At 54.6% G+C, this 13,095-nt stretch overlaps 1 protein-coding gene across 1 annotated transcript; it reads right to left on the minus strand.

Moving 5' to 3' along the window:
- Nucleotides 1–371: 371 nt before the first annotated feature.
- On the minus strand, nt 372–5,637 carry IL17B (interleukin 17B). The gene is made up of 3 exons (XM_047731100.1): nt 5,569–5,637; nt 3,080–3,369; nt 372–688 (listed from the first exon to the last, which is right to left on the minus strand). The coding sequence occupies exons 1-3, from the start codon at nt 5,587–5,589 to the stop codon at nt 457–459; spliced, it is 543 nt and encodes a 180-aa protein (XP_047587056.1). The 5' UTR covers nt 5,590–5,637; the 3' UTR covers nt 372–456.
- Between the last annotated feature and the right edge of the window lie 7,458 nt (nt 5,638–13,095).

Raw genomic sequence — 13,095 nt, forward strand, 5'->3', positions numbered from 1 at the left:
ATCTTGGAGCTGAAAGAGACCTTACAGGTCACTTAGTCCAACCAGACCTGAAATTTGCTGCACAGTATCCACAGAGCCTCAGCATTGGCTGGACCCTTCCAGAAACTGGGAGCCCACTGCTTCCTAAAAGCTTGTTTGCAATTGTCCTTGACTTACTTGGGGAGAACTAGGGTTTCCTCACTCCTGTATAGGTTTAGACCAATGTAGAAATGAATGCGATAATTTTAAAATAACCCATCTCAGTGCTGGAGAACTCTGGGTGATGGGATATCCTCCTTTACATTGGTCTGAAGTCTACCACCCGGCAGCCTCCCATCCCCACCCTGGTTTCGGCTTCAGAGCCATAAGGAGCAAATCCAAGATCTTGCTTAACGAAAGACAGCATTTACTTCTGACGGGCCTCACTTGGAGTGGGAGCACCGGGAGGGCGGTCTCTGGCTCTCCACAGCCTCCGGTTCAGAAGATGCAGGTGCAGCCCACGGCAATGGTCTCCATGACCGCGCGCTGGCGGCACGGTCCAGTGCGTGGCGGCAGCGGGCAGAGGCGGCGGCGCACGGGCACCTGGCTGAACACGGGCACGCTCACCATGCTGCGGTCCTCCTGCATGGTGAAGGGGTTCACGCAGCCCAGACACAGGCACCGCGCCTCCGGCAGGTCTGCAGGGATGCGGCTCGGGTCATGGTTGATGCTGCAGGAAGGCAGGAGAGAGCCCCGAGTGGCAGGTGTTCAGGACAGGGCCATCCCCCACACCCCTACCTTTCCTAACCCGGGTGTTGATCCCTGCAGCAAGACTGTGCTCTGCTGGAGGCTGGGCAATGATGAACTCTGGGTTCCGGGTGAGAAAACTGAAGATCTTGGAAGGCAAGCCAGCCCCAAGGTTATCCAGGCTCAAGGGCACCAGTCAGTCACCCAATTCCCTTCTCTCATCCCCAAGTTGCCCATCTCTGCACTAGATTGTTCCGTGGGATCACAAGGAAGCTAAAGCTTTCTGTGTCTCACGCCTCCTCCCCATCATGTGTTTATATTCTTGGGAAACTTCATCCACAGGAAATGATATAGGAACACATTGATGCCTAATCCTCACCAAAAGAGAAGTCAGGAGACCCGGGTTCTATGCTGACTGCGTTTCTCTTCATTCAAGACATACTTTCACACACCCACCACGTGAGTGATTCTGTCCTAGACATGAGGTGTTCACTGATGGACAACGCACCACTTCCCTCGTAGAGCTGACAGTATGGGGGCTTGCTTTGTGACCACGCCTTCCTTGTGTCTCAACTTTCTCATCTGCTAAATGGGTGGGAGGGAGTCTGTGGACCTGCAGCATCTGTAGCACCCAGGAGCTTATTAAAAATGCAAAATCTCAGGGTGCCTGGGTGGCTCAGTGGTTGAGTGTCTGCCTTCGGCTCAGGTCATGATCCCAGAATCCTGGGATCAAGCCTCACGTCGGGCTCCTGCTCAGCAGAGAGTCTGCTTCTCCCTCTCCCTCTGCCTGCCGCTCCCCCTGCTTGTGCTCTCTCTGTGCCAAATAAATAAATAAAATCTTGAAAAAAAAAAAATACAAAATCTCATCTCTACCCCAGATCTCCTGAGTCAGAACCTGCATTTTATAAGATCCACCCCCCCAAAAAATCAAGGGCACAGTAAAGTTTGAAACCCAGCTTTGCAGGATTTTAATGGGCCTTCCTGATTGCCACATTCCAGATATGGTAGCCACTAGCCACATATGGCCATTTAAATTTAACTCAATCAAAATTAGTCAACTATACTTAAAATAAATAAATCTAAAATAAATGAAATAAGCAAAATGAGTTCCTCAGTTGCATAGCTACATCTCAAGTGCTCCACAGTCACATGAAGCTAGTGCCTACCATATTAGACTGTCCACCGTCACAGAAAGTTCTATTGAAAATGCCCTTCTTGGGTCTCGGGACCTAAGGTGTGCAGCTAAAAAATATTTGGCCTGAGGGCACCTGGGTGGCTCAGTTGGTTAAGCATCAGACTCTTGGTTTCGGCTCAGGTCATGATCTCAGGGTTGTGAGATCGAGCCCCACATTAGGCTCTACACTCAGCAACGAATCTGCTTGAGTGTCTCTTCCCTCTCCCTCTGCCCCCTCCTTGCTTGTGTACACACACTCTCTCTCTCAAATAAATCTTAAAAAAAAAAGAAAAAATCTTTGGCCTGATTGTGAGTGAAGACCCTTCCAAGTTAGTCTATTTCTTCATTACTTGTTCAACAAACATACATTTGGCCCCTTCTGCATGCCAGAGTCTGTGCTTGGAAGGAGAGCCACAGCCAAGGTGAGGTACCGGCCCGATCATGCAGGGACAGCTGGTCTTGACTCGCAAACCTGGCTACACATTCTAATCACGAGAAGATGTATAAAATATTACTTTCTGGGCCTCTTCCTGGACACTGTGGTTGAGTGGGCCACAAGCATCCTTACATGACACTGACGGAAGCCCTGAGAAGGTGCCAGGCGAACATGACACAGAGGCAGACACGGCAACTCGATGCCGCCTGCAAGACCTGTAACTGGGGGGAAGTGAGAGCCTGGCAGGTGCCTTAGCAGGAACGTGAACCATGATCACTGGGCTCTGCCTCCATAGCTCACTCAATAACAAGCCTATAAAACCTATGAGGTGCAACTCTTAACTATGGGAAAGAAACTGAGGGTTAATGGAAGGGAGTTGGTGGGGGATGGGGTAGCCAGGTGACAGGCATTAAGGATGGCACGTGATGTCACGAGCACTGGGTGTTATGTGCAGCCGATGAATCACTGAACACTACCTCTGAAATGATTGATGTACTATATGTTGGTTAATTGTATTTAGATCTTTTAAAATGGAAAAAAAAAAAAAAAACCCAACACCTATGACTATAAACCCGTATCACCACCACTTGCACTGAGGAACCTGGAGCTAAGAGAGGCTAAGCTTGCCCTAAGCCACACAGCCAGTGAGAAGCAGAGCTGGGATTCAAACCAGGCGTTCAGGTCTCTGAATCCAAGGTCTGCGTGCGACAATGATGGGGACAGTGGGGTGTGCAGCTCGCCCCCAGTTGCCCAGCCCGGCCTACCTGTAGCCCCAGGGCGACAAGCTCCTCTTGTTGGACAGCCACAGCTGCAGGTTGACCTCACACTTCCTTCTGGCCGGCTCGGAGCTGTTCCTCAGCTGGGCCACCATCTCCCCGAGGTTCCTCTCGTACTCCTCCATGCGGGCATACGGCTTCGCCTGGGACACCAGGTCCAGCGGTACCTGGTGAGGCCCTGGAGCCAGGGTTCCAGGCCGCCCTGGCCCCTTCCTCTTGCCTTTGGGGTTCCTGGGCTGGCCCAGCCCCAGGAAGATGGAGAGGGTGAGAAGGAGCAGCTGGGGAAGAAGGCCACATGTCAAAGGTGGGAGATCCAGGTGTCACTCTGGGCCAAGACTCAAGGCCCAGGAAGGAGAGAGGGATGAGAGGCTCTGTGGGGACCACCCTCTCCTGCCATGCCTGGCCTGGTCCCACCAGGCCATGACACGTGTACCACACTTGTGTGTATGTACCACAGTCATCAGTAACTCCTGCCTGTAGCACCTCTTAAACATCTCCCCACACTCCCACTTCTCTGTCTGGGCAACTATCCTCATTTCCCTCAAAAGCCTCCTGCCTGGGCTCCCCACATCCTCCCTGGCTCCTTCAATCCGTTCTCCATACCATGGCCAAGGATAAATGTTTGAAAGGCAAATGTAATCATGACACTCTCCAGCTTAACCGTTCACCCTCAGGATAACGACACCCCAACTCTGCCACACGGTCTGACCCCTGCTGAGCTCTGCCTCCTCAGATCGCCCCCGACGTCCTCTCACACCTGTCCTCTGGCCTTCTCTGAAACCCTTTTTCCCACTATGCTCCTTCCTGCCACAGGGACTTTGCACCAGCTGCTACTTACAGAGTCCTGCCTCCCCTCACCTTCTAAATGCCTCTTACCCCTCGTGTCTCAGCCCAGGGTCATGCCCTTAGGGATGCCTCAGTGGACTTTCTTGGGCTCCCAACACCACATGCCCCTTGCGTGACTGTAGACTTACAGTTTGTGTGTGGGTGTAGCTCTTTCATATGTCCATCCCCACTAAGCACAGACTCCATATGGGCAGACATTGCAGCAGTTTCCACATAGTGGCTCACCCCTGTGACTGGGTCAGTGAACGGCTGTCCCCACCCCAGCCCGTCTGTAGCTCCCATTCTGGGACGGGAAGCACACAGTGGACAAGGAACAATCCCCTAATCTCTTGGGGCTTGTTTTTGATGACAAGGAGGTGGGCTGCTTGTGGCTAGAGGTCAGGGCTACCTGCTTAGTCTGGTGGCAATGGATTGGCTCTGCAAGGCCTTTCTGGGGAGCAGGCGCGTAGGTGAGGTTTGAAGCATGAGAGGGAGGCAGATGTTGGCAGAGGGAGTCTAAATATCTCACGGGGTGGTGATATCTACACGGGGGCAGTGTAAAAGGAGGTTTGAGTCAGTGAAGAGCTGTGCTCGGAACACCACGAGGCTGAAATAGAGGGTGCAGAAGAAGGAAGGGGACAAAGGTGGGGAGACAGGCCGGTCTCGGCTGAGGATCCTTGTGGGATGCCATGACACCTATGCTCCCCTCCTTTGTGCCCAACCCTCTGCCTGCCACCCACCATCCACACCTCACCCACCTGTATCCAACATCACCAACCATCGTCCCCCTCTTCCCACAGAACTGGGAGTGTCAGGAAAGGCTCTGGCTTGCTCGGGAGAAGCCCCAGGGGCCTGAGAGAAGCCAGGCTCCTCAGCAGGCCTGGGAGACAAGGACCAGAACTTGAATGGGGCCCGGCGCGGCGCTCGCCAGAAGGGAGGAACTTTCCAGAGGGTTTCTTCTGGTCCCTGAATCTAAGCAGGCTCCTACCTGCCCTGAGTCACTCATGTCACCACCTGCAGGGCCCACGCCTGAACTACCCAGGCTCCCCAACAAGTCTGGACCCTGGGAAACAAGTTTCAGCAGAGCCCCTCCTGGCAGCACCGCTGCCTGGTGCCAGAGACTCAGGGAGCTAAATTCTTCCCTTTTGGTCCCGGATTCCGGTACAGAAAAATGTCTCCTTAACCGCTGGCTTTCTCATCTGAGCTTCTCACGTGGCTGAAACTCTGGCTCTCCACTCAGAGAAACCCCCAAACAGAATCAAAGTCCCCCTCCCTGGGAACCAGAAACAAAAGGACTCGCCCAAGGTCACACAGCGGGGGATCTCAGGACCCCAGCAGGGGGAGGCGGGGTGGTCGGACACCCTTTGGAAAAACCCCTGATAACAGAGCTGGCCAGGGTCTCCCCTGACGGCTTTGGCCTGAAAGGGCCTCACTGTGCCCAGGTCAGGAGCCCGAGCTGTTGGCCATGGCTGCGGGCTCTGAGACCAGTCTCTGTTTCTTTCTCACCCTGGGGGAGACGGCAGAGGGAGAAGTTGCCTCCGCAGATTCCAAGCCAAACAGAGGCAGCTATTAATCAATAGGAAAGAAGTTAACGAAACAGTCAGGCCCTAAAGTGGGGTGGGGGTGGGGTGGGGTGGGGAAGCGCCACGTACCAGGCTGTGCGGCCAGTCCATCCCCGCGAGGCTGGTCTGCAGCTGCCGCCCGCCTGGAACCCCAGGTGCCTCCGCCAAGAGAATGGCAGCAGCAGGATGGAGTGAAGCAATTATAGCTCGTCAGGGGGCTGCTGGGGGGTGGCTGGGTGGGCTCGTCATCAGCTGGGAGCCTCGGGCCCCCAGCTGGCTGGGCCTGGCGCAGGGGCAGGCGGCGGCGAGGGGCATGGGGGCGGGCCAGGAACCGGGCCGAGGTGCCCAGGGGCTGTTGACTGAGGGGACAATGCCCTGTGTGTCTGGCGGGGCTCTGGCGGGTGGCACCTCCGCCTGTGGCCTGCGGCTAGCCACCCGGCCAGCACCCACAGGGCCAGCTAAGACAATCAGCTTCGTTTGCTTTGGGGATGGCGAGGGGGTGAGGGCGGAGGAGGGACGGGCTGTCCGTTGGTCAGGAGAGCAAATGTTCTCGAGTGTGCCGGCCAGGAGCGGGACATAAGCCCCATCTCCCAGGAAAATAGCCTCAGGCACCCCGGCCTCAGCCAGCCTCAGGTGAGTTTTGTGGCACCGCCCACCTTGGGGGTTGGAGCCCCACCCACTTAGTTCACAGGCAGGGAAACTGAGGCCAGAGCGAGGAAGGAACCTGTCTGGGATGACGCAATGGGTTAGAGATGACAGAGCTGGGATTCATACCTGGTCCCAGTGCAGGGCTCTATCCCCCACCCCATGCTGTTTGTCTTGGGATATTTTCTGCAGGGTTCCGGCCTGCCGCGGACATGTTTCTGAATGGGTGCTCTCACGCAGGCTGCGTCGCAGATTGTGGGGACTTCTGGCTGCTTGTTCGGGCCTTCCCAACGTAGTGCTCCCCACCCCATGGAGAGGGTCTTCACCCCAGGGGCCTGTCCCTGTGTGGCTGTCTGTGACTTTGACTCTTCTCGGTTTCCTTCTCTGGAAAATGGGAGTCATGCCCAGGAATCAACAGTGGCCTGGCCCCCTTCTTCCTGAAATGTCTCCGAGTCTCCCTTTCCACCTCTCTAGAATGGGGGTGATCATAGTGGCCACTGCTTGGGACTGTTAAAAGGGGTAAAGGAAATACGCCGTGTTGAACAGCTGCCACGGTACCTGGCATGAAGTAAGTGCTCAGTAAACACTTAGCTGTTAATGATGAAAACGATTATGATGAAATAATCATAAAATTGTTACTATAAACCTTAGCTGTTCTAATTAGCATCGGTTCTCACTGCTCAGCCAACTCTCCTTCCTTACCCTTCGGGCCTACCCTCCTAAGAGAGCTCTGGGCTTCCCAGGCTCTGGCCACAATGTGGTGAGCTTGGGTGACCCCAAGGTCTACGAGGCCTGGAATCCCACACTGAGCTGACCAGCCCCGCGGGTTGAGGTCTCTCACCTCAAGCGAATAGCCCAGCCCTACGACATGAGCGAGCCGGTCCACCCAGGGAGGCAGACGAGGGGTGGGAGGGAGCACACAGAGGACAGGGAAGGACACCGTGAGCAAATATCTAGGACGGCACCGTCCTGCTGAGGGCCACTCCTGGCCATTTACAGGAATCGGCTGAGGAGGAGAACACAGAGTGCGACGAGCTCCTGAATGTCACAAGATTAATCTGTCTGGGGCAGGTTTCCACAGCATAACTGAGAAACCGGCTGGGGCTGGAGCTCTTCGAGAGATACCACCATATTTGGTCAAATACTAGACAGGCCTCTATTCTATCACTGGAAACTCTGGAGGGAGGGGGACTCTGAAAATACCTCCTCAGGCAGCAAGGGCCCCCACTCCCATCCCGGGCAGCCCCAGCCCCACCGCCACTGTCCTCGGAACAAGCGTGAGAGGCGAGGGATGGGGCAGCCTCCTCCATCCCCCTCTGCTGCTACTGGTAGGGGGGGGTCCAACCAGCACACAGCTGGGGGGACCCCACCCCCACTTAGGCACCCACAAAATGCGAAATTAAAAGGCAGGGACCTGGCTGCCTGGGGGTTCCTCTGTTTCCCAGGACCCCTGAAACCACCACACTCTCCTACCTGCTGGCCCACACACACCCTCGCCTCTGTAGCCCCAAGTCAGGACTTAGCTTCCCGGCTTCCAGCTTCAGGGCTTGTCCATACAGATTCCAGGCTCCCAGCCTCGGAGCTCTGACGATGCAGGCCCCGGGGAATCCACACCTAACAAGGGGCCAGTCTGGGAGCTAGAGGAGCCCTTACCCATCCTCTTCCGGTTCCCCCACCCCACCACCACTTTAGTACAGGAGACAGAGGCCCAGGAGGGGTGGGCCTCATGCAGGCCCACAGGCCTATTGGTGCCAGAGCCGGGAGAGGCTGGGTAGAGCACACCTCAATCTCCTCTTACTGTTCTTCCCCAAAGTTTACACCTACAGCTCCGAGCCAGGCTGGGACTCCAGAAGTGGGGGGGAAACTCCTCCCAGTAGGGAGGGGGATCTGTGGGGTACCCGGACAGGTGCTTGGGGAGTCATGGATGGGCCCAGTGACCATCACTGGGTGTCCCATTCCTGGGCCATCTCGGGCCTGGAAGGCAGTCCTTTCTTCCAGCCTAGGTTTCTAGAAACCACTGAAGGTCATCTGTGGTCAGGGATGTCCTAAGTGTGAATCCTGGCCCACCATGCTGGCTGACCGCTGCGGGACTCAACCCAGGCCTGAGGGGGAGGCGTAAGAACTTGGGCTTCAGGGCCTTCTGCCCCACAGCAAGGCTGGGGTCGTCAGCACTCATAAATGAGGGAAGGGGCAGATGAGCTGGAGAGTCAGAAGCAGTGTGCTGTCTTGCTCAGAGCCACCAGAGCCCTAGGAGGTGGGCCCACCATGAGCAGTGCCGTTCTCGCCACCAGGGGGCGCCACCAGAAAGCCAGACAGCCCTGGAGAGCGCAGCAAGCCCTGAGGGAACTTCAAGCTGCCCTTCCCCCCTTTCCCTGGAATGGGCCCTGGAGCTGCAAATGAGGGGACCAGGTGGTGGGGCATGGGTCCCGTGCCTGCCCCTGACAGCCTGAGTGACCCTACTGTTAGGGTCCAGCTCCAGGGACAGCTCACACGTCAGAGCAGGAACGGCACAGCCACCAAGAGTGAGAGGGTGTGATCGGGGCCGGGCGCCTCTGTCTGCTTCCTGAGTGATGCCCTTCACATGGAGCACCTCCCAGGTGCTAGGCCCTAGGCACCTGTCAGCTAGATATCGTAATTTTGAGAAAAGAACAATGAGTAATAATAACAGCTACTGCTTAATATCTACTCGTTGACTGCCGGCACTGTGCTAAGTCCCTCACGCGCACTGTCTCGTTAAACTCTCCCAGGCACCCTGGAGTGAGGTCCTAATTTTATCCGTCATCTATGAGTGGGGAAACTGAGGCTCAGGGAGCCCAAAGTCACAGAGCCTTCAAAGCAAATCTGTCTGATTCCTGTCCATGCTGTCCCCTGCTGTGGGGGAAGGAGAGGAGGGGCTGTCACCGAGAAGGGGCTATGCTTGCCTCAGCTTCACACTGACATCCTCAAACGACCTGGACCATGAATGCTGGGGAGGTCACTGAGCCCAGGCCCGAATCAGAGATCCTCAGGGGATCTGAGAACTCCCAGGCTGTGAGCACGGCACCCAGCAATGTTCCTGGCACCTAGTGAATGCCTAGTAGGCATTCACAAGATATTAGATGCCTTGATGCAAGCCACTGTACTATGGAGTGTTACTGCTCGAATGGAGAATGGGAGGCCAGAGCAGCAGGGACCTGTAGACAGGGGATTGCCCAGGACTAAGGGTTCAGACTCTAGAGATTGACAGACCTGAGTTTTTGAGTCTCACCTCTACCAACCCACAGCTCTGTGACCTTGGGACAGTCACTTGACTTCTCTGAACCCTAGTTTCTTCAGCACAGTGGAGAAAATAACTTGGCCTGGCTAGCACGTTGTGAGGCTCCAAAGAGATAATGAGTGTGAAAGCAGTTAGCAGAGCGCCTGACAAAAGTAAATGCTCGGTTAAAGGGGCTGCAGTTGTCACCAGTCTTGTGAAAACACATTTTGATTTGTGCCTTTAAGGATGCTTCTGGAATGTTCTTAGGTGGAGAGGACGTTGTGAGGTGGGAACAAGGATAGAACATGCAGAAGAACGCAGCGGCCCCGTTTCCAGTGGGCCCACCCTGGAGCCAGGAGGACCTGGGGGATGCAGTTAAAGACTTGCCCAAGTGGGCCCAGTAAGGTCTGGGGAGGCGGGAGACTAAGAGGCGCCTCCGCTCTGAGATGGAGGGGGGCTGTGGCCAGGAGGATGCATCCTCCACAGGAGGTCTTGGCTCTCCTGCCACGCGGCCCACCCCGCCCGCCACCCTCCTGGGTAGGAGTCTTTCTCCCAGGCCCATATTTGCACAAATGCCTGCCTCACTGCTCACTCCAGAGCCCCAGCCAAGAGGCACTATTTTAAGCTCCCTGGACGGGAACACTGTTGGTGGGAACAGACCCAGCCAGCAAGCTCCCAGTTCTCAAAAAAGGGAAAGGCCTGGGTGAACGGGCGGCCCCTGAGATGGGCTGAGGGGCAGCCACGTCCACAGGATCCTCTGCCCAGGCCAGGTGCCAATGCCTCCTCCCCTGCGGGGGGCAGTCAAGGGAATGGGAGTCGGGGCAGGACTCTTAAGAGGTGGGCATGTGCTCTGGGACTGGGTGTCTGCCCAGCAGCCAGCCTTGAAGACACCAAGTTCGCATTTCCGAATTACAGATGAACTCTACCCCGGACCCCGGACCTCGTCTCTTGTGAGCGCTCAGCACCCACAGACCCTCGAGCTGGGGGATGTCTTGTGTAGCTCCTACCTACGTAGGATCTCCGTTTAAAACATCTTAGCAGGACACCTTCTGGACATCCTGTCCAGAGATGATTTCTCTCTGAGGACACACATCCTATTCTCTAAAGCTTTCATGGTTGAAAATAATAATTATAATTATGAAAGTTTTCTCTTTCATTATGCGGCAGTCCCCTCCTACAATGCAATATGGTGTAGTGGGAGATGGCTGCCTTCAGAAATGGTGGTCGGACACTCACCCATCCCCTCAGATGTGGCCACATCCTCTTCTCCTAACATCAGTAAGACCCAGTAACTTTCGAGGGTTGTTTCAGTGGATTCATCATAAAAATCATGATTTGCCGGGGTGTCTGGGTGGCTCAGTCAGTTAAGCGGCTGCCTTCAGCTCAGGTCATGATCTCAGGGTCCTGGGATCAAGCCCCGCATCGGGATCCCTGCTGAGCAGGGATCCTGCTTCTCCCTCTCCCCCTGCCTGCCACTCTATTTGTGCTCTCTCTCTCTCTTTCTCAGATAAATAAAATAAATTTTAAAATAAAGATTTTTAAAAATTATGATTTTCCTGGCCTACAATTGTTACTTAATATTTGGCGAATTTTGGCTGTTTTTATTGTCATTTGGTTGGTTTTGTGTGTGCCTATGTCTTGTGTATGGTATTTTTGTGGGTGTGTATGCTATATTTGCTTTCTGATGGTGGAAAAACAGTATAGACTAATATTTAAAGCATGGATTTTGAACCAGAGTGACCTGAACCCCTAGCCCTGGCACGCAACAGCTGGGTTCCCTTGGGCAAGTGATCTAACTTCTCTGAGCCTGTGTGTGTCCTCCTGGAAAGGAGGGGGTTAACAAGATAATGCAGGTAACGTGCCTGGCACGGCGTGGTGCTCAGTGAACGGCCCCGCTATCATTCTGTTGTACATTCTGTTATTCTTTGTTCTTGCTTAGTCCATTTCACAAAGAACAATTCTGGTCAGCTCTTTTAGAACTTTTTAACTGTCAGAGTCCCAGTCATAAAATGAACTGCCCTGGGAAAAAGTGAGCTCCCCTTTGGCAGAGTTGTTTTTAGTAGAGGGCCAAAGACCCATTGGGAGTGGTATGAGGGAGATTTAAGAAGAGGAAAAGGTGGGGGATGCTTGGCTGGCTCAGTCAGTAGACTGTGCAACTCTTGATCTCATGGTCATGAGCTCCAGCCCCACACTGGGGCATGGAACCTACTTAAAAAAAATAAAAATAAAAAGTAGAAAGGCCTGGGCTTGTTGATTTTTAGAAGTTCCCCTCCAGCCCTGAGAGGTCTGAGTCTCCTATGTCTAAGGCCCCGGGTTCCCAGGTGGGGTTGTCCTGCCTGCCTCCGCTTGTCCAGACCTGGAACAGGAAGGAGCCCGAAGAGGCCTGTGAGAAATATGGGCTAAACAGCCTGTCCCCGGGGCAGACAGAGGCGCCGGGCCCCCGGCCCACCGGCACATCCTCCCCTCAGTCCCAGGGGATGTTTATCCTTTGGTCAGAGTTTATAGGACGTCTGGACTTACAAGATCCAGAGTCCTGACTTTTCCCTGAAAGCTGTCAGGCCCTCCTCCTGCTGGTTGGGGCTGTGTCTGTTCTGGGTGGGAGGCCCGATCCTCCAGCAGAAGCAGGAAAAGGGTACAGCATGAGAAATGTTCTCTTCAGACCTCCAGAGCCCAGAGCTGGTAGCGGAAGAAGGCTGGCTTTGGGGGGAGGTGGGAGAGAAAGAGGTTGGTGCCTCCTGGCTGTTTATACAAGAGGAATCCTCCAGGGGACGCAGGATGGAGAGGGGAATTCCTTCATAGCTTGGGGTCAAAGGCCTGCTCCCCAAACACAGCTGAAAGGCATGGTACTTATCAGAGTCTGCCTCACATATTGGCTTCTGTCACTGGCTCAAAGAGCCATGTTTTCATTGTGTTTGTTTTGGTGTCTGTGTGAGTGCGATTTTGTGGATGGGCTCTTACATGTGCACGTTCTGGAGCCCCCTGCAGACTGCGAATGTGGCCTACTCACCCACATGCTTCTCAGGGCCTGACTCAGGAGCCTGGGGGCAGCTGTGACCAGGGCAGGACTTACGGAGGCACAAGAGGAGCTCCCCAGTACCTACCACTTGGGGAACAGGCAGTGAGGCCTATCCCACTGCCCTTCGGCAAGCAAGGAGCCTTAATGGCTGTAGCCAAGGCCTCTGTCCCCAACCTGCCTCCCCACCCAGAAACCAGCCTCAGAAATGTACAGGCTCCTAGGGCTCCTGCAGAAGGAGGTCTGAACCTCCCGTCTGTGTGGTAGGAACCTGTTCCTGAGGGTAATGAGAAACTGCCCAGGTGGGAATTTGAATATTGTGCCCAGGATTCTCTAGAAGTTTCTATGAGCTGTGACCTTACGGTAGGGGCCGTAAAGAGCCTTGAGAGTCCTTGAAGAGGGTCCACTCCCTTCTTCACAAATACGTAATGTGGCAGATACCATGCTCAGCACTGGGCATACAGCACTGAACAGCCAAGACAGTTCCGAGCTTATGTTCCAAAAGAGGATGGTGGATACAACAATACTGAGATTTCAGGACCAGGCTTAGGGACTGTGTCTGGGTGCCCCTCCTCTCAGTCTCCTATACCTCCTGCATCTGTGAGCATGGCTGGAGCCCACGACCTCAGCTCTCAGAGCATGTGGAAGAAGGTACAATGTCTCCAGAATGTAACATCTTGCCAAATTTCTTTCTTTTATTTATTTATTTATTTATTTATTTATT

This window comes from Lutra lutra, chromosome 5, assembly GCF_902655055.1.
Source record: "Lutra lutra chromosome 5, mLutLut1.2, whole genome shotgun sequence".
Classification (NCBI taxonomy): Eukaryota; Metazoa; Chordata; class Mammalia; order Carnivora; family Mustelidae; genus Lutra; species Lutra lutra.

Excerpts from the sequence above, each read along its gene's own strand:
- IL17B (XM_047731100.1), bottom strand. The coding sequence starts at position 5,589 with ATGGACTGGCCGCACAGCCTG. Across the intron at positions 3,370-5,568 it reads TGGACTGGCCGCACAGCCTG|CTGCTCCTTCTCACCCTCTC; the intron begins GTACGTGGCGCT and ends CTTCTTCCCCAG. Across the intron at positions 689-3,079 it reads TTGTCGCCCTGGGGCTACAG|CATCAACCATGACCCGAGCC; the intron begins GTAGGCCGGGCT and ends GCCTTCCTGCAG.